The 22,193-nt window shown below is 37.7% G+C and overlaps 1 protein-coding gene across 1 annotated transcript in view; it reads left to right on the top strand.

Moving 5' to 3' along the window:
- The window catches only part of LOC109108377 (low-density lipoprotein receptor-related protein 8-like), a 46,768-nt gene that overhangs the window by 19,543 nt on the left and 5,032 nt on the right, over positions 1 to 22,193 (top strand). Inside the window, exons 6-17 of the mRNA XM_042719318.1 lie at positions 1,642 to 1,764; positions 2,196 to 2,318; positions 6,779 to 6,898; positions 7,213 to 7,338; positions 7,593 to 7,764; positions 11,491 to 11,718; positions 13,935 to 14,053; positions 14,220 to 14,359; positions 18,647 to 18,788; positions 19,138 to 19,290; positions 20,500 to 20,748; positions 22,180 to 22,193. The exon at positions 22,180 to 22,193 is cut by the window's right edge and continues 55 nt beyond it. Coding sequence (XP_042575252.1) covers positions 1,642 to 1,764; positions 2,196 to 2,318; positions 6,779 to 6,898; positions 7,213 to 7,338; positions 7,593 to 7,764; positions 11,491 to 11,718; positions 13,935 to 14,053; positions 14,220 to 14,359; positions 18,647 to 18,788; positions 19,138 to 19,290; positions 20,500 to 20,748; positions 22,180 to 22,193 — 1,709 coding nt within the window. The remainder of the gene's footprint in view (positions 1 to 1,641; positions 1,765 to 2,195; positions 2,319 to 6,778; positions 6,899 to 7,212; positions 7,339 to 7,592; positions 7,765 to 11,490; positions 11,719 to 13,934; positions 14,054 to 14,219; positions 14,360 to 18,646; positions 18,789 to 19,137; positions 19,291 to 20,499; positions 20,749 to 22,179) is intronic.

The raw sequence follows: 22,193 nt of genomic DNA on the forward strand, positions 1-22,193 counted from the left end.
GCTTTGCACATGTGCCACTCAGAAGTGACAAACGCGGAAGCGCAGGGGGAGAGATCAAAACAAAACATCGGTCATGAATTGAAAGTACAAAATGGGGGTTTGTAAAGTAGAATGTTGGAAGATTTCGATATAAGCCAAGAGGAGACTGGTTTTCCTTTGCTAAAGTAAGGAAACTTTTCTTCCTTTGCTCCTGTAAAGACTCACCGGCGCTTGCGCAATGCTGACCTCATATGTCATGGTCCAAAAACTGCTTCCATGTGCAACTGTTGGCGCAGGCTAGATTAAAGTGATTATTACGTTTTGAATATGGATATTTTTCTTACAAAAATGCATCAATTCGCTTTGTTCACCCCCCAGAGCCGCGTGAGGCACTTTTAATTATGGATGGATGAGCTTTATTTCACTTCTTTTGGACTGATGAACTGCAACACAGTCTCACTGCCATTAAACAGCTTGGAAGATCAAAGTAAATTTTTAATATAACTCCGATTGGATTCATCTGAAAGAAGGAAGTCATATATGCCTAGGATGGCTTGAGGGTGAGTAAATAATGGGCTAATTTTAATTTTTGGGTGAACTAACCCTTTAATACATTGTGTTTCCTTCTATCCCTTTAAGTGCCAGGGGGTGACAACTTTTGAAAAGTATGAAGATGTGTAATTTTTCTTATATCATGTTTTTTTCATTTAGAACTGCCTTTCAGAAGCCACAGAAGATACTTCTATGTTCACCAAGAAAAAAATAAGTATGATTTAGCCCAATCTTGAAATTCAAAAAGTTTTCATCCCCTAGGTCCTAATGAAGTGAAGGGAGGTCTCGTTTGGCCAAGTATGGTGACCCATACTCAGAATTTGTGCTCTGCATTTAACCCATCCAAGTGTACACACACAGTAGTGAACACACACCCGGAGCAGTGGGAAGCCATATTGCTGCGGCGCCCAGGGAGCAGTTGGGGGTTCAGTGCCTTGCTCAAGGGTCTCACCTCAGTCGTGGTATTAAAGGTGGAAGAGAGCACTGGTTATTCACTCCACCCACCTAGAGTCTAGAACCTACAACCTTCGGGTTACATTAGTCCATGAATGCATTGTGTAATTAACAATAAATTGTTAACTAACACTAAAACTATTAAAATAATTTTTGTGAAAGAAAATAAAATAAAGAATTAATATTAGATGAAATTTAAACAAAAATCTCAAATGAAAAAATCTTGAAGTACTTAACGTACTAAAACTAAGATACAAATAAAGCAAAATATAACAAAATGTCTAAAACTTTAAAGCGAAAACTATAAGAATTATAAAATAATTGAGTTGGTATTATTTATAGCATTTTACTTTCTTGCTTATTAATTGCCTGCTTTTTGTGAAAAAGACTTTTAGGAGTGGTTCCAGAGATTTTCATAGGGAGGAATATGGCAGTGCTTATCACATGTACTTTGAGTGATCGGATCAAAAATTGTTTGGCTGTGGATATAAAATCATGTCTTTTTTCCCCTTTTTGAATTACAGACAATATAAGTAATCATAGGGGTGTTTACCAATTATGAAGCTCCAAAGCATACCAAAGCTACCATGAAGGTCTGTTCGGAGTCTGTGTGTCAGTGTTTGGCTTATGTCTGTGCTGTGTTTGGCTCATCTGCAGCTCTGCTCACATGCCGGCCTGATGAGTTCCAGTGTGGAGACGGATCCTGCATCCACGGCATCAAGCAGTGCAACAAAATACACGACTGCCTCGACAAAAGCGACGAGGCTGGCTGTGTCAATGGTACGTTTTGGCGTGCACATGTGTGTATACTTCTTTGCACAAATCTTTTGTGCTGCTTATTCAGCAGGGTGAAATGTATCCCAGAGATCAAATTGGTTCCGCCTTTTAATGTGACACCCTTCAAAGTTTAATGAGTGCAGACCTGTCTGTCCATAGTAGAAGCGTGTCCTGCTCAAAGAGTGCTGGGTCTAAGCGGTAATAGGCTTTCATGTGTGGAAATAAATTTTGAAAGTGGCTTTTATATGGAAGATGTGCAGAGACTTCAACTAAACTGCCCACGTCTGTTAAATCACAAGTCTGTATATGTGCACTAAAGACCTCTGAGTATTTGCTTATGTGGGAGGAAACAAAGCTAAATTGAAATGAACTGAACAAATCAGCTCCAATCTGTTCTGTAAGCATCTTTTCCTTTTTTTCCAACCATACTTTAGCCACAAAGTGTGAAGGACCTCTGAAGTTCCTCTGCAGGAATGGAGAATGCATTGATGGCAGCAAGGTGTGTGATAATGTGAAGGACTGCAAAGATCGGTCGGACGAACCCAAGAAGGAATGCAGTAAGAAACCTATTTGTTGACGTACAAGAGTAAAGAGCTATAAGAGCTAGTTTAGTTCAGATTCCCTTTCAGATTCACTGATCTCAAAAGAATTGATTAGAAATATTTGAGCTCACACTGAAATCTTTGACCTTTGATTGTACATATGAGACATATTAAGTTCTCTTCGGAGAATATTTAAAAAAAAAAATTGCAAAAAAGTATACTTCGATGTTGATGTGAATAATTCATGCATGCATACAGTGGAATGCATCTCATCTTTAATAATCAAAATGACATACTTGAGCATTTTTTCCCATGTATTTAAATTAGGGATGCACAATATTGGATATTTGTCGATATCCGATATGCTGTTATTTTTGGCCAAAAAGCTGACGCTGATACAGATAAATTTCCTTTTGTTTGGAAACAATGCTAAGTCTCTTGTGCAGAGATTATAAACACATTATTTTTAATTTTTGTTAGTTTTTAACTAACTTGTTCGTTAAATAAACATTAATGCAGATTTTAGATTTTGGATCTCATTTTTTACATTGATTTAAATAGGATGATCTTGTACCATATTGAATTAAATCATTTTAAAATGAATCAATATAAAACACTTACTAGAAAAATGAAAATATATTGTTTATTTACCTGCATGTCATGTGGCCATTAACCTACATCAGATAAATGAACATACAAAGGTGATGCTTATTTATTAAAAATCTTAGGGGTACTTCAAATAAAAATGTATTAGGTGAAAGAGGATCAGATGACAAAAAAGTTGGTGAATTTGTGAAGTTTAATGTCTTCCACGGTAATACACGGGAAAAAAACCGACTGAGTGATAATTAAAATCAAAATAAATGTGTTCATCAGTAGTTGTTGCAATATTCAAACACTTCTTAAACATGAAAACATTTTTGTGAAGCCAGTGGTCAAATGCTGTGTAGCCACCTGACAAATGGCTGGTCTCTGTGTGAATGTCCAAGTCTGTGGAAGACTTTCTGAATGTATATAAATGGTAGGCTTTTTTAGAAAGGAAAATTTAAAAGATGATTTTTTTTGACTTGGTCCAGTAAGAAACCTGAAAATCACTCTAATTTTAACGACTACATAGCAACATTGTAAAAAAGCCAGAATCAAATAGGTTACAGAAGTTGCTGGAGCACCTCTGAAAGTGCATCGTAATTTATATGGCAGAGAATTTAAGGTTTTTTATTCATTCTCACTCTCATATATCCCAGCACTATCTGGGGCAGAGCTGACGGATCACCATCTTCTCAGAAAATCCATTAGCATCAAAGAGGAATGAAGACCCACTGTGGTTGTTCTAGAGGCCTGAGTGTGTGTGTGTTTCTTCACCAAACCTGCACCTTATCCTCTTTCCATAAATGGCACGTTCACTCACGTGCCGTAATAATCGCTGTCTCCAGAGAAATTGCTCACAACTCCGTCTTAATGCCCTCAGTGTCTTCCCCTTTAATCCAGAATCCTCTGCTGCTCGTTTGACATATGGCTGGCTCCGAGCGAAGCGGCCCTGCCCCAAATTGTTCACTGCCATGGATATTGTCAGGATGCCAGCACCTACTAATGAACACAGAGAGCTAGAGAGAACACCTGGTCCTCAAATGCTACCTTGTAAGAGAGCGCAGAAGAAAGAGAAAGCACATTGTTGCTCGTTTCTTGCCCGCACAGCCGTCTCCATCTTGCCTCATTAAATTATTGTGTGCAGAATGCTCAATATGTCTTGCTGCTCACTCAAGCTTTCATACACAATATGTTCTTGGGATTCAACTGCAAACAATGCAATGCTAGTTTCAACACACCAAGTCAAGATGGTTCAGTGCCTGAAAGTTTCAACCTCGTTTTGACCCTCTCTCTATAATATCGCTCACACTTGTTTGTGTGTGTGTGTTTTTTTAATGGGCCTTTGGGAATGTAGATGAGGCCTGAAGATGGTAATTATGGTTTGTTGTTATTGCTCTAATATAGACAGCCACTCTCTCTCACGTAAATGAAGAATTTAAATTTCTTTGCCACATGACAGAAAAAGCTTGTGGCTCATGTTTTCCGGTACAAGCAAGGCACAACAGTATTAAACAAGTGGAGCAAATTAGACAGATACAAAAATAATTACTGACAACATAGGAATGTGTCTAAATTATATTTGGACTACACCTACTTAGCACTAGCTATTATTACTACCAGCACGCCTCGGTTGTTGTTATTATAACATGACTTAATCATATATCACTGCATACAACGAGTGAAAATTGTTTTCTTATGGCTTGTATTTTGCATTAAAGTGAAAGAAATCATCTAGTCATTCAACCCTTGTTAAAAATTAAGCACTTTTTAAAAATAGTACTTTTATGGAAATAATATACTTAAAAAAAGTTTTTCAAAAATAAAATTCTTTTCTCACACTCAATTATGTTAAAAATATATTTAATGTAATTTCTATTGAATCTTGTGTAGATATATTTGTAATGCACATTTATAATGATGATGTCACACTACGCTGCTGGAAGGAACACGGAGCCGAGGATAATCGAAAGAGTCTTCATTAATCCAACACAGGGGTAAATCCAACATGCAGAACTGTAGGAAGACACACATACTTGACTGGTAGACCCGACAAAACTGAACTGAAAGGACTGGATTAAAGACAGGATAATGAGGGAACTAAGGAGACAAACCAGGGAACTAATCAACAACCAAGGAGAGACAGAAACTGGGTCACAGAGGAAAAACACACACAGACAAGTCCATAGTTCTGACATTTCACCCCCCTCCCGGAAGGTGCGTCCTCGCACCATAGGCAACAACAGGAGGAGGCATAGGTGGGAGCTTGGGAGGAGGCTTCGGTGGAGGACAGAGACCACGGAGGGAGGAGACAGGAGGAGCTTGGAGCAGAAGTCCAGCTGGACCCAGGCCACAGCCATAACAGCGGCCCAAGGTGGAGCCGATGATGGGAGGAGCCATGGAGGAGGAATGGCCGCCGACTCCAGGGGGCCGACCAATGGAGGCGGAGCAGGTAGAGGAGGAGCCTGAGGCGGAGATAGAGAGCCAACGAGCCACGGGGATGCCGAGGATCCGGGGGGCCAGGGTGGAGCCGAGGGCTCTGGCGACCGAGGCAGAGATCCAGAGATCCGCGGCGAAGAGCCAGAGCGACTGAGATCCAAGATAGAGCTGGCGGGAGGAAGAAGCCAAACGGAGCTGTTGGGACGGAGCGACTAGGCGCAGCCAGTGGAGAGGAGTCCAAAGGCGATGGCAGGTTGACGCCCGACCAAGGCGGAGCCGGAGGGACGAGGGAGCCCGGTGGAGCTGATGGATCGATGGTTGACGGTGGAGGCGAGGGAGCTAGGAGCTGAGGTGGAGCCACTGGGAGTCCACTCCACAAAGGCGGCGAATTCCTCCCGAGGACCATCTTCAGATGACAACACTCTGTACTTGCACGTCATCTGGGTAGCTGGTGATGTGAGCTAACAACAACTGGTATGGTCCTCTAGAGATCGTCCTTCCTGCTCCAACAGGAGGAGGAGGAATTCGGGGCAAAGGAGGGGATCCATGAAACACAACGAAAGAAAAAGGACTGAGGAAAACCAGAAAACAAACGGAGGGTAGACACGCAATTTACACTGATTATTGGTCGTGTCTTCTGTCACACTACGCTGCCGGAAGGAACACGGAGCCGAGGATAATCGAAAGAGTCCAACACAGGGGTAAATCCAACATGGAGAACAGGAGGAAGACACACATACTTGACTGGTAGACCCGACAAAACTGAACTGAAAGGACTGGGGCTATTAAAGACAGGATAATGAGGGAACTAAGGAGACACACCTGGGGACTAATCAACAACCATGGAGAGACAGAAACTGGATCACAGGGGAAAAACACACACAGACAAGTCCATAGTTCTGACAGATGAAGTTACAAATTAGTACTTTCAAAATATATTAATTTTAAATGTTATATTGAATAAATCACTACAGTTAATATTAATATCAAGTACTTTACACATGCTTTAGTGTGCTAGTCAACATAAAAAGAAGTGTACTTCAAAGCATGACAAAAGAGTATTAAAACATTATCTTTTAAAATGTACTTTTAAAAGTCCACTTAAGTCATTGTTTAAGTGGCCTTTTATTTAATCGTTAATATTATTTATTTATTTATTATTTATTTTAGTCATTTAGCAACGCTTTTATCCAAAGCGACTTACTTCAAAAAATAAACTTTTAAGATTTGAGGAACACTACAAGTGCATGTTCAATACAATTAAATGCATTTCTTTTTCACAAGGCATAAGCTGTTTGCTTTAATACGAGGGAAACCTGTTCTTGTCAACATCAATTGTGCATTGATATTTTTACATTGCCCAAAATGTCACTTGGAGCATTTCCAAACTTTTGGAGGGCAGTGTTCCTTTCAAAATCTACATCTTAAACCATCTCTTCTCTCTTTTAAAGGTTTGAATGAATGCTTGCTTAACAATGGAGGCTGCTCACACATCTGTGTGGACCGTCCCATCGGATACGAGTGCCAGTGTCCAGCTGGCTTTAAGCTACTGGATAAGAGGACATGTGGAGGTGAGGCCTGGCTCAATGATGAGATGAACTGACAGTAAAAGTAAAGCTGATTTAACTGAATTTCATATTGGGAAAGAAGGTGCGCTTTCAGCTTACAGGCACTGTGTTCTGCTACGACTTATATATCAGCTCTCTCTATATATGACAAACTCAAAAGGTCTCACTGTAAGAACTACATTTGAAGGGAATGATGTGCTCTTGATCAATAGCAGGTCAAAACATTTCCTATATACTGTATACGATGTAGTAATGATATTCAGTTGTCTTGAGCGAGTGAGCATGTCTGCAGTCACTTGTGTCTGTTTACTCCACAGATATCGATGAGTGTGAGAACCCTGATGCCTGCAGTCAGATCTGCATTAATCTGAAAGGAGATTTCAAGTGTGAATGTCACCAGGGTTATGAGATGGACCCCGTAAGCAAGACCTGCAAAGCTGAAGGTAAGACATTCCTATAAAAAACAGATGTCTTTTATGGTTTCTGACCTTTTATCTTCATTACCCTTACAATAAAGGTCATTTCCAGGTTGATTTATGCTAGTTAGGTGCTTGTTAAACTAGCGGACCAGAGCTGCAGTGTTGTAGCAAAGTGCGAAAACCTGTGGCACTTGTAAACATGGATAGAAAGCTTTTCTTTGTTTCGCGAACGAGTCGTCTGTGAACTCTCTGTGATCTCGTCTTGGTGCTTGTTTTAGGAAAAAGCCCTTACCTGATGTTCACGAACAGGCACGAGATCAGACGCATTGACCTGGTGAAGAGGGACTACACACAGGTGGTTCCTACTCAGAAGAACGCAGTGGCCATTGATATCAACGTCGCCGCGAACCGCATGTACTGGTGTGACCGTTTTCAACACAAAATATACAGGTGACCACATCTTCACCTTTGGGTTATTATGCTGTAAATATGGTAGTGGTTTAGCTAGGGCTGCACAATTACTCGAATTTCTAATCGCATTTACAATTATGGATGCCACAATTACGTAATCGTTCAAAGCGGCAATTAATCGTCATTGTCCACTTATGTTATTCTGCGTGCTTAAGATGCGTTTTTTTCTTTCTACATGTTATCTTAAGGTTGTTTCCTATTATTTTAATTTTAGATTTAGTATAACATTATAATACCATTTATATTTTTACTTTTTTATAATTTAAAAAAGAAACCAATCCGATGTATAGTTGACATTTGAGGCTTAATACTATAGAAAAGCACTAGAGGTTTTTCATTTAGAGTGTTTTCAGCTTGTTTTCAGCATCAAACAATGGTATAAACATCATTCAGTGTAAATTGTGATAATCGTAATTAATAATCGCAATTACAATGTCAAGGGAATAATCGACAATTATGATTTTTGTCATAATCCTGCAGACCTAGGTTTAGCTGAGCACTTAAAAGCAAGCCTTTACTATGAGAGCCAGGCTTCATTTAACAGCAAAGTGCTGCTTCACATGCTTGTGATGTGTTAATTATTTAAAACTCAGGAGATATGGCTCAATTTATTTACATATCCCTCCCTAACACACTCAGACCGTTACTCTCCAGATAACGCTCTCTCTAGTGAAATTAATTAAAATGAGATGCAGAGAGGCAGAAAAACAACACTTATGAAACATTTATTACTGAAACAAAGATTATGTGGGTGTGCCATTCAGAAGTGATCATGCCTGTGTTCCTTGGGAATATGTGTGTATATACTGTACACACTGCTTCTCCAACGTTTGGGGTGAGTAAGATTTTAAAAAAAAATTTAAAGAAGTTTCTTATGCTCTCTAAGCTTGCATTTATTTGATTATTGTTAAGTATTATTACAATTTAAAATAATAGTTATATATTTAAAAATTTTATTTATTCAGTTTCAGCATCATTACTGCAGTCTTCAGTGTCAGATGATCCTTTAGAAATCATTCTGATATGCTGATTTCTTCTCAAGAAACATTTCTGATTACAAATTTTAGTTGCTTATTTTATGTGATTGTGTGTGTGTGTGTGTGTGTGTGTGTGTGTGTGTGTGTGTGTGTGTGTGTGTGTGTGTGTGTGTGTGTGTGTGTGTGTAAACTGTGATACTTTTTAAAGGCATTTTTGATGAGTAAAAAGTTCAAAAGAACAGCATTTATTTGAAGTAGAAATCTTTTCTACATTATAAATGTCTTACCTGTCACTTTTGATTAATTTAATGCATTTTTATTAATAAAAGCATTAATTTCTTTAAAATAATAATAATAATAATAATACAATCTTACAAACTCCACAACGTAATTTACAAGTTAGAACTCTTAGGTCTTAGGGCAAAACACCCTAAAACTGTTCATGTGTTGCCAAAAAAAACTGACAAAAGCATGATGCACTGTTAATGAATAGAATTTATGCATATTTTTATGCATTATGCATTTTTTTTTTTTTGGATGTACCATATGTTATCTTTTTTTACAATACTGATAATGATACTTACAATGTTCTTATCTACAATATAAAGTTAGTGTTAGGTTTAGGGGTAGGTTCAGGTTTAACTATATACGTAGTTATTACCCAGTTAATCACTATATGAGCACGTGAAACATGAATGTAAAATAAAGTGCTGCCATTATTTGTCAATTAATGTCTGCTATTTGTGAATTAAATCCGTGTGAGCTTTTAAAACACTTTTGTAAAACTCCTTTATCAGAAAAACAGGATTTATAGCATAATAACAGCAGAAATGATAAAAACAGCAAAATTCCATGGGGTTAAAAAGGTTGTTAAAAAGTTAATAATAGTAAGATTTTTATAATATCACCAATTTTGATAGTGAAATGTAAATCATTTGAACCCTTTGAAAATGTTTTGGTTTGGATGGAAAAAGTTTTTTTTTTTTTTTGTAATGACCCTGCAATGCTTGTTTTTCCTTCAAAGTGCCCTGTGTAGACAGCAGGTCAAACACATGTGTAATGTAATACAGAAAAGGTTTTGACTCTTGCCATTTGAAGGTCTGGCTTTGTTACAAATTCATATAAATTCGCAAAGAACCTCTTGACTCATTTTTCCACGGTCCATCTCCCTTTCCTCCTGATTTGCACATTCCATGTGATCTCGCTAATTAGGGACATTCACTTTCCTAATAATAGATACCTCTGCGGCTGCTCAAAATTATGTGCTATCTTATTAAACGGCAGCACTCTGCCCCTGCCCTCTCTCTCCCTGCCTCTCGTCTGTCTCTTTTGGACTTATAAGTGAGGATAAAGTCCAAAGTCATTAGCCGTAACTGATCCGCTGTGAGCTTGAACTAGTTTGGGATGATATTGAAGCTGATAATAGAAGGCTGAGGGGTGCGTTGAAGCCCTACAGGGCCATTCATTCATTTAGACACCTGTGGCACTCATGAACACTTCAGATCAAGAGAAGTGTTGAGTACTAGAAAACGTGTTTTAGTTAAAAATCAGAACATAAATAATGTTTAATAAAGCATACTTCAGACAAAAGGATTATGTTTGTATGGGCAACTAACCAGCGGTTTATTGCATTCTGCACATTATATAGGCCTTATATGTTTTATAAATGTAAAGTTTGTGAATATGCAGTATACGATAATGAACTTTTCCAAATGTAGTGTGCTATATTAGTGAGTCTTCCATTGACACATTTTTCTATGAATTTTGGGATAACACAAAAAAAATTGGTGGATGGAAACACCAAGATGCAAATAAAATTTCCGAAATATGAATTAAAAAACATGCAATTACTTTCATTCATTAACAGTGCATAAAACAATAAATTTACATTTGCATAGTTTTTGTTTATAGTGACACATGATCACTTTTAGGGAGTTTTGAAAGAAAATAAAATAAAAATGGTAATAAAAAATTAGCTTGTACATTACTGTTAAGTTTGGGGTCAAATAATTAATAAATACTTTTTTTTTAAAATATGTATTTTTTTTTTATCAGAAATGATGCATTAAATTAACCAGAAGTAACAGTAAAGACATTTATAATGTTACTAAAGATTTCTATTTCAAATAAATGCTGTTCTTTTGAACTTTCCTATTCATCAAAGAATCTGGAAAAACGTATTAAGGATTCCACAAAAATATTAGAAATCAAAACTGTTTTCATCATTGATAATATTAATAAATGTTTCTTGAGCAGTAAATCATGATATCAGAATGATTTCTAAAGGATCATGTGACACTGAAGACTGGAGTAATGATGCTAAAAATTCAGCTTTGATCACAGGAATAAATTATATTTTAAAATATATTCAAATAGAAAACAGTCATTTGAAATTATAATAATATTTTATTCATTTGATCAAATAAATGCATCTTCGGTGAGCATAAGAGACCTCTTTAAAAAAAAAAACAGAACAGAAACAGAATATTTTTTTTGGGGTGGGGGGGTGGATTTTGGGATATCATTAAAAAATGCTTGATGGAAATGACATTCTGCATTATAAATTTATAGACAGTATTTTTGGCTATTAGTGGTTTTACAAAATAAATGTCAGTGGATGCAGTTTGTGGGCAAATGATTTTTCCTCATTCTATCTCTATCTATAAAACAATCACAATTGAAGTCGTTCAGTTTGACTGTTGGACTCGTTGTCTGCATGTCTCTGCAGTGCTTACATCCACGAGGCCAGTGACCCGTCTCGACACGTTACTCTGATCGACTCCCATCTGCATTCCCCTGAGGGTCTGGCACTGGACTGGGTCCAGCACAACCTCTACTGGACCGACTCGGGTGACAGGACCATCTCTGTGGCTTCAGCGGATGGCAGCAGGAGACGCGTGCTGATCAGCACCGATCTGAGCGAACCACGAGCCATCGCTGTGGATCCAGAGAGAGGGTGAGCAGCTATCAGACACATCACTGCCATCCAACTGACAAAACCACAAAAGGCCAGACTGCATTTAAAGGACACTGAGATGATAAAAGATGCACATGGAGGCTGTGGAGTATTACAGAGGAAATGTTATTGAATTCTATCAAACCATAGAGATAACCTTACTGCTCATATAAATGGTTTCAAGTATGATGTTGTTTGCTCACAATAGTGAATGCCACAAAGTGGTTCTCTTGTTGATGGACAAAACTATTTGAATAAGTCATTTAGGTCTGCTCTGATCTTAAGATAACTGTAATAGTAAAAGAGAGAAAGATTTTTTACACATCTAGTTTAAAAATAATATTCCAAGTTAGAAATGTGCTATTTGTATTCATGTTAGTTTCATCTAGTTTTGAAAAACATGTAGACCATTTTCAGGAAAGGTTTAATGACTCCAAAAAAAATGTGATGTGTATCCATCAAATGAAAGATAACATATTTTCACATTTTTCATACTTTAACATTTCACATTTCACAATATCATTAAGTTTTTGGAGAACCACACACCATGACATTAAGTGTTGTTTTTGTTAACTAAAATGATAGATAAAATAGTTAAAAATAAGTTTATGTTGCCTTATCAACTAACTGAAATAAAATGTTTGTTAAAATACTAAAATTGCTAAAACTGCAACACAGGATAATTAAAAAAATAAAGAGATGAAAAAAAAAATAAAAACGACAAAAGCACATAAAATTAAAACTTAAGCTAAAATTGTAATAAAAATGGAAAACATAAAATAAATAAAAACAATTTAAAATTATTAAAGTAACCCTTAAGCATCCTTCATATATCAGCTCTTAACTTGTCATTCTTGGATAAATTTGGGCATGAAGGTCTCAGCTGTGATCCCATTTTTTAAAAAAATAAATAAATAAATAAAAGAATATGCTATATATTTAATATTTCTTATACTTCTGTAAAAAAAGAAAAAAAAAAAAAACATTCCAGTAAGTTCAGACAACCAAAACCATATAGGCTGAAATCAACCATTGTTGTTATGAACCTAACCTCTTAAGTTTTAGATTTTATCATGTTAAAAGTGTAGAATAAAAAAAAAAAAACAGACAAATCTGACCATGTTATAAGAAACAGACAAAGTATGAGTAATCATTTATTTCTAATAAAAAACATCAAATTTCAATAACTCAAAGTAAAATGAAACCAATGGTCCCAGACAGGTAAGAATAAACAATAAACCTGGGAAGTAGCATGTTCCAGACATTTTTTTTTTGACATTTTCATCAACAAATCATGCAGTAGAGCTTTGATCTGACTTTGAAGTGTGTATGTGTGTGTGTGTGTGTGTGTGTGTGTGTGTGTGTGTGTGTGTGTGTGTGTGTGTGTGTGTGTGTGTGTGTGTGTGCGTGCACAGTGGCTGAGTGGCACAAAAAAAAAAAAGCTTGGCTCATTCAATTCTTTGGTTTTGTATGTGTGAGTGACTGTTTTTATTCAACAAAATTAAAAATACTTGCTGTGTTATAGGCTCATTCAATGGTTTGAAAATGGGTTTGTGTGTGCGAGTGTTTGATATGCACCGTGATTTATTGATTTTTATTGGACAAATAAAAAAAAATGCATTGAATTTTAGTATTTCCCAATCATTTCCTATGGGTGCCCATTTTTAGGCATGTATTTATTTATTTATTATTTATTTTTTTTCAACCACTTTGTTGAATCGAGTCCTCTTTTTTGTGTGTGTGTTCAGGTGGCAAACTTACGAAAAGTAGCCAAGTCTTTAACCGTTTAGATTTTTTTTATTTTAGTTTATTTATTTTTTTATTATTTTGCCCAGATTTGTCCCGAATGACGATTAAGGGGTTAAATGATCTGACTGTAAAAGACTTACTTCACATAATTTCCTCTTTCATGATTTTTCTACATGACTTTAATATGGCTATGACACTAATATTCACAAGAATTATATTATTTTACTGCAGCTTTTCTCTTTGTTTTTGTCATCAGGACAGTTGTACTACCCTGACATTTTCGATACAAAATCAAAAATATCAAAATAAATTTTAGTTTTTATAATTTTAGAAATTATAAATGTTGGTGTATTCAGGTCATGTATGTATGAATTGCATTTTTTCTGTATTTTTTAAAAATCCAGATCCAGGTTTTGTTTACATGGAAGATTAAACTTTTTTTTATGATAAATGCTTTGCTTTCACAGGTTCATGTATTGGTCTGACTGGGGCATCAGGGCCAGGATCGAGAAGGCTGGCATGAACGGAGTAGATCGCCAGGTGCTGGTGTCTGACGACATCGAGTGGCCCAATGGAATCACACTTGGTAGGAATTATTATGGTTATTCCCTTCTGTTATTTATGCTCTATGGAAAGAGGTAGAGATGGGCTTGTAAAAAGTCTAAAATGGTTGAGCTTTATGCACTTTATGCACTCTTTATGAATCAGTAAGGCTGAACTGTTTGACTGCAGCGTTGTGTCTCTGAATGCAGATGTGGTTGGTAAGCGCTTGTACTGGGTGGACTCAAAACTGCACCTGATCTGCAGCGTGGATTTAAACGGGGCCCATCGCAGAGTCATCCTGTCCTCCAGCGAAAGACTCGGCCATCCATATGCCCTCGCTGTGTTCGAGGTGAGTGAGGCTCCTAAATACTATACCTGTGCGTCTCAGTTTCTTCTATTTCTTTATAAACTCAATGTGTATGTGTTTACATGCATGTGGTTAACACCAGCTAGTCTGTTTGTGTGTATTTATCAGTCCATTACTGTGAATTTAACTGCTGCCCAAGGCAGTCCAGCACTTAATAATAACTCCCACTCACACTGCTGAGAAGCTCTGGTCTTATCGCTCACACACAGACAGGGCCGTATGCAAAAGAGTGTGTGTGCGGTCAGTATCTTACAGCCGACTTAGCACTAAAGCCTTTCTTCTGTTCTCTTTGTGATTTATTAATATAGCAGCATTTTCAGAGCTGCATGACTCTGGCCAGTGAGGTAGTCCAGATCTATTTTCTCCTCCAGGCTTACAGCTTTAAGTCTAGTGCTAAATCAAGAATATCAAGTTCAGATTACATTTTTGGATTTTTTTTCTTTTCTTTTCTTTTCTTTTTTTTTTCTTTACTTTATTATGATAGGACAGTTTAGATCTCACAGGAAGCGAAGTGGGATAGAAAGGGGGGCAGGATTGGAAAAGGTCCTCAAGGTGGGATTTGAACTCGGGACAACCGTAGTGCAGTGGTGCTATATATCGGTACGTTGCCCACAAGGCTGTCGGCAGCAACCAGAACCAAATTTAACCATAAAACAACTAAAATTCTTTAAAAAATATAGATTTTTCAGTAGGCAATGGCAATATCAGGATAGCAAATATAATACAGATATTTATATAATGCAATTTAAGGAAAGATTTAAACAATATTTTCTGGTGGTTGAGCTTTTTAATGGATCATGCCTAGTACACTACCATTCAAATAGTGTCAGTATGAAGTCTCTTATGCTCAATAAGGCAAGTAAAACAGTAATATTGTGAAATATTATTACATTATTCCTGTGACCATAGCTGAATTTTCAGCACCATTACTCCAGTCTTCAGTGCCACGATTCTTCAGAAATCTTTCTAATATGCTGATTTACTGCTCAAGAAACATTTCTTATTTTTGTCAATGTCAAAAAGTTGTGCCGATTAATATATTTTTTTTGTCTAAACTGTAATAAATTTTTCTTAAAGATTCTTTGTTGAATAGAAAGGTAAATTTTCAAGCATTTCTTTGAAATATAAATGTTTTTACTGTCACTTTTAGTTGATTTAATGCATCCTTGTGGAGTAGAAGTATTAATGTCTTTCACAGTTTTGAATGGTCGCGTATTTAGTCACTTAAAAATTTTAGAACTGATGCAAGAGGGACTGTCTAATTTGATCATCTCAAAATTTCCAAATATTGTCTTAATGAATTATTGTCATTCACATTAAATATATTACATGTGATTAGCAAAGATGTCCATTAATCCACTGTTTATTGACTCAGCAGGCTTATTAGGTACAACTAGTCTCAAAACAGACAAAAATCAGAAACATAGTTGCCCTGGGCGATATATTATATATCACTAAAACATCTGTAGAAATGCCGTGTGTAGGTGAGTGGCTATTATGGGCTGTGGAAGAGCGTGGAAATTGATTGAAGCTGTCTCTGAGGCCACTTTAAATGTAAAACTGAAACATGCTCAGAATTATTCATGTTCAACATCCTACTTCAGTGATATATTGTATTTTATGTGGGACAATTCCCTTTATTGTTTTGCTGCTTTAGCTCTGCGGTCTCCAAGGTAACGTAGGGATGGGTCTTGGGCAGAGTTATGATAGGAAGAAAGAAGATTATAGTATTTTCACACAAGCACGGCTCAAGTAGTGGTGAGCACACTAATCTAAGATTGACTTCCTCTCACAGCAGAGCAGGGCTGAAGGTTTTACACACCTACACATCAGCCGCAGAATTAAAGGTCTTGCTGGACAAAGAATCCTGCTGTGGATTTCACCCTAGTAACGGAGCTTCTACAGAAAACAATGTGGGACTTTTTAATGTGGAACTTTTTCTTAGCAGCTTAATTGCTTGTGAGAGACTAGGCAATAGGCAGTATTGTTTTACACAGGATGCTCCTTAATGAATTCATTTTCATTGTTTCAAGCAAACTTCAATGTATATGATGCAAGCAGATTTGATGAAGAGATGCTTTGCTTTGTACCTCTTCATTTTCTGAGTGATGTTTGCTATTTTCTAAGTACTGTGTTTGCTTACTGTATGTGTGTTTACATCACTATATTTTGACAAACCCATTATCCAAAATATAAAATTTTAGCATGCTAAACATGTCCCCCACTGCTGTGCTATAGTATATTTCAAGTCACGTGTTTTGAAGAGAGGATAACTTTTTAAAGTTATCTTGGGTGTCCCAAGAATGTGTCTGTGAAGTTTCAGCTCAAAATACGCCACAGATCATTTAGTACACTATGCCTATTTTTGGGTAAGAGCAAAAACACACTGTTTGTGTGTTTGTCTCTTTAAATGCAAATAAGCTGATACTCCCCGCTCCCTTCCAGAAGATAGCGGATCCTTTACAGCTCACGCTTCAGATACTCCAGTAACAACAAAACTGTAGAATGTCACACAGCGAATAGAATGTTCAAAAATGGATCAATACCAACTGTTTGTGAACCAACTTCTATATTATGTGAATCTTTGCAAATTGCCTTTCTGAATGTGCTTGTTAGAATGCAGCACAGCTAGTGTGGCTAAAGCTAGCACTGTCTCTGACTATATTCACAGGAACCAGAGCTATGTTGTTATTTATTTTTAAGAATCAATAAAGGTGCATTTATTAATTATACAGATGGTGAATGTTCTTGGGTTAAAAATTAAAAATAATAACATAGCTCTGGTCTCTGTGAATACAGTAAGATACAACGTGTTATCAAGCACATTCACAAAGGTGATTTGCACACATTAACAAAATAAAGTGAGGTATTTGCGTGTCCTGAATATAAAGTTGGATTCACTAGTTGGATAACGAACAGTTGGTATTGGTCCATCTTTGCGAATCAACTCAGGGTGGGATCTATGCTAATAGGGCAGATCGTCATCATTCGTGGGCGGGGCTTGTCATAATAGGTGCTCTTTAAGCAATCAGATTATCCCTCCCAGCCACCTAGAAATGCCCTAGGATGTGTTAGTAAAAACCTAGCAATGCCCTAGCAACTAAGTGGGCCACTGAACATTTCACTGCGTCGCTTGCTCAATGCTCAGTCCTGGAGTTGAGTTTTAATCAAGGTTGGAGCTAAACTCTGCAGGACTATGGCTCTCCAGGACCGACGTTGACCACCCCTGATGTAGAACATCCCAGGACACCCTAGAAATCACCAAGCAAAACTGTAAACCTTCCAATAACAGTAAAGAATCTATCTAGCAGCCCCCCACATCACTCTAGCTATCATCTAGAAATGCCCTAAAACCACCCAGAACACCCAAGCAACAACATAGGAACCACCTAAGGGGCCGTTCACATATTGCGTCTTTTGCATGCTCAAGTTTGTTATTTTAAATGTAGATGCGCAGCAGGCATGATCATAAAGGAAGCAGTGCGGTCGCGATGCTCACGCGGTGCGACATGCTCATTTTTTCCAGGTGCGTCCGTGCCACATCAAGATAAAAACATTTCAACTTTTCAGAATGCCGCAAGCAAATCTTTATGGAGAGTGCAGGTCATGGTTGCTAAGCAACGGCAGACACCTCAGGAGTGCAAGCGCATGAACGATTTTGGAAAAAAGCAGAAAGCAGTGCGCCTAACGTTTTCCATGCATTTTTAGGCACGAGATGTGAACGGACCTTAAGACATCCTAGCAACCTCCTACAACACCCTACAGTTTCACTTAGAAATACCATAAACCACTTAGAACACTCTAACAACATTATATAAACCACCCAAGACTAATCACCTACAACACCCTAGCTACAGTATCAGGAAGGAAAAGTCCTAAATTGCCCAGAACACCTTAGCAATGCCATAGAAACCACAGAAGACTCCCTAGCAACCACCTTGAACACCTTAGCTACAGCACCACCTAGAAATGCCCTAATACTGTCCATAACACCTTAGCAAAACCATAGAAACCATCTAAGACTCCCTAGCAACAACCTTGAACACCCTAGCTACAGTACCACCTAGAAATGCCCCAAATTCAGCCAGAACACCTTAGCAAAACCATAGAAACCGCCTAAGACACCCTAGCTACAGTACCACATAGAAATGCCCTTAAACCACCCAGAACACAATAGCACTGCCTTAGAAACCCTCTAGCAACCACCTAGCAGTTTTCTTTTCTTAAGGACATGTGAAAGTCTTGTGTTGACTGTTGTGTGTCTCTTAGGATCGCGTGTACTGGACGGACCGTGAGAAGGAGGCCGTCTACAGTGCAAACAGACTCACAGGACAGGATGTGACCAGTCTTGCCGAGCACCTCAATGACCCTCATGACATAGTGGTTTTCCACGAGCTGAGCCAGCCTGCAGGTGCGTGGACTTCAACTCAGCTATTTCTATTTATTTCAAGTCCTTTTTGACATTTTGAATAATGGCGTACAACATAAAGTTTTTAATCCACCTTATGAAATCCACTATCGGATTTGTACATTTTGTAATCCATCACGCTTGCCATTTCTGTTTTAATCGGCATCTAATTCATTTTGACTTAAAAAGACAATAAGTGTCAACAGCTTACTGTTAAATATTAATCATAGTTCCACAGTCTCCACAGACTGAAGATGAAGTGTGTTTGACCCATGTGGCTCACACAATGAGAACGCCACTGATGGATGATTAATCATTGTGTGTGTGTGTGTGTGTGTGTGTGTGTGTGTAGCTCCTGACAGCTGTAACCTGAGTGGCGTGACTAACGGAGGCTGTGACTTCCTGTGTCTGCGAGCTCCTCAGATCAGTGAACACTCACCCAAATACACCTGCGCTTGCCCTGACGGCGAGGAGCTCAGCCCTGACACACGGCAGTGTGTACCCGGTAAGCTCATTACATTGTGCCTAAAGGCCTTTTCACAATGAACGTGAAATTCAGCACGATGACGCTTTTAAATCGAAACAATAGATCCCAATGGGGCTAATCACATCAGGCGCGATCATTGCAGGGCAAGAAAATTAGGATCAATTTTTTCTCCATCGCAGACCGATGAAATGGGCCGTTCAATCAGATTTGAGCTAAGATCATATGCCCGGAGCAGTTGCTGTTGCACAAAAATGCCGGAGTGCTGGTACAGTTTCAAAAACCAGTTAAAACAAATAACACAGAAGAAGAGTATCCTGCAAGAGAGAAGAGAGCGGATGCTGAGTTCTTGCTGGTATCTTATAACATATTCAACATTAAATACTTAAAAAAAATTCTAATAACTCTCAACCTAAACATCTAACCTATAAAAAAAAAACTGTTTTCTTCCACGTGTGTGAGTGTTAAGCTGCATTCACTCTAGCAGTGACTTGTGGATGGCGATGAGGTTGCTAGTGGACGTTCTCAATACTGGTTGCCTTGATAGCGAATCAGGTTTTCTTGCCGCTAAGTACAAACATTTTGGAGGCAAAAATATAATAAATATAGTCTAAATCTAAATTAAATCCGTACATACAAATCAAAAATAGTGAGAAACAGAGCCTACTTTCTTCCACTGCATATGTTTATTTACAGCTGAGAGGAGAACGATCACATGAGCTCTACCGTTTTCTTCCCTTTAGTGTCGCTCTTCATTTGAGGATTCTGAACTTTGTCGCGTCGCTGGACACACCCTATCCAGTCGCCAACGGTCGCTGTTGCTCATGTCACCAGAATAGGATTGTGTTGCTTTTTTGTTAAGAGTCGCTTGTAGTGTGAACAGGGCTTTATATGAGTCTCAGCGTTTTCACTCTCCTGATCTCCCAAATTAAAAAAAAGAGTGAAACGTTTTTCTACACATGAAATATGAAAGCTAATTGACATATGATTATCAGAAGGTGAACAATCATTTCGCACACGGTGTGAAAGCACTGTTCATTGGCGATTCGCCTCGCTTTTTCGCATCCCACTCAGTGTGAAACGGCCTTAACAACATCATGTCCTGACCAGTCCTGTTACCAATTTTGTTTTAAAAATCAAAGAAGTTATTTGAAAAATGTTGGTAAAGACACTGTTGCAACTTATTTTATTTTCCTATAACTAACCTCTCACCTGTCATTACACCACCAGTTCAAAATGAGACTGCCGTCACTCCTACTGTCCCCATCAACATCACCAATGAGACAGGTGCTGGCCGGGCACCAGATTCCCCTGCAGCAGTGACATCTCAGTCCGACAGTATGGCTGAAACCACTCTCTCATCACTCCTCACCTCCAGCCCAGAGGAACCGGCTGTCTCCTCTAATACTACAGCAGAGCACAGCCCTACACAAGTGTCCAGCACCACACCAGACAGCCTGAGCAACCTGTCTCATCACTGTAAGTGTGGCTCTGTGTGCTTTCATGCACAGGAGGAACCTTAATTAAGCCTTGTTAAGCCATCCTGGTTACTATTGGTAGGTCTGATGAGCTTACAGAGTGTTTCAGAGGATTCATATCCATGAATGGTTTTTGGCAAAATATGCTTATTACGTGGAAGTACTTATATTATGTGGGTTGGAGTTAAATGCTCTGAGTGCAAAACTGCAAATCAGAAATGCCAGCTAACAGCTTGCACAGTGAGAAAATGCCATCAGCGTGATTTGGCTACTGTTCAACCTTTCTAATCAGCATGCAGTATAAAGTTTATATGGAGACATATGGAGTTTGCAACCTCAGGATATTTTCATTTTTTGAAAATGTGCTTCCAAATGGCTAATATGCATCCAGAAAAGACTTAAGTAATCTTTGGAGAAAAAATAAATAAATAAATAAAATAACAAGTGATACAACGACGACATTTTATTGGCACTTTAAAAATTAAAAAAAAAAAAAAAATCTAAGATTATGAGATTAAAGTATTAATATTCTGAGAAAAAAGTACAAATTATGAGAATAAAGTCATAGCAATACAAGAATAAAGTTTAAATATTTTGAGAATAAAGTTGAAATATTTCAAGAATAGAGTTCGAAATATTTTGAGAATAAAGTAAAAATATTTTGATTATATAAATTCAAAATTGCGAGTATTAAATCGTAGCAATTAATTGTATAATATTTTGAGAGTAAAGCCTATATTGCGCATACAAGTGGGAGCACTGGGAGAAGCTGCCAGGCCACCGGAAATTATTTGAATATACTGGATGTGATTACCAGCAGAAATCATACCATGTGTCATATACTCGCACTGACAGTATGCTTGGAAATAATATTTCACGTCTTCAACTGCATTCATGATTTGTAGTGCACCACTCACCAAATGACAGCCACATTTGGATATTGTGTTTCGCTACAAAACTGACAGTTTTTACAAATATTTTTAAAAAGTAATTCAAAATATTAGTACAATTATAACAGTATCTCAATTAAACTGAAATAACATTATATGATAGCAGAGGTGATACAAATGTAAAAACAGAGCAAATGAGCTGCAAAATTCAACATCTAATGATAAGTGATATGATAACTTATGAAGGTAATTCATGTGGCTTTGCTTCAAAAGTTTGCCAGGATTTTAAAACACCGAGTTAAAATTTTGTAGAGTGTTCCTATACTGTAATGCTCTTTTACTCCTCCAAACTTTTTATCCATTTGGTCATACTGAAAAAGCCTGAAAGAATGTGCTAACGCTAGTCATAGTCACTAAGCTGCAACTGGTCACTCTGTTTTGGTTGGCTTAGTGAAGGGTCAGTAAGCTACATCAACATGTTTGACTTGACATGTTAAACAAATGTGACTGTGTATCTGAAGGTGTCTTTCATTTCCCCCCAGCTGGCAATGAGTTG

The sequence above is a fragment of the Cyprinus carpio genome, chromosome B2, assembly GCF_018340385.1.
Source record: "Cyprinus carpio isolate SPL01 chromosome B2, ASM1834038v1, whole genome shotgun sequence".
NCBI classification, from domain to species: domain Eukaryota; kingdom Metazoa; phylum Chordata; class Actinopteri; order Cypriniformes; family Cyprinidae; genus Cyprinus; species Cyprinus carpio.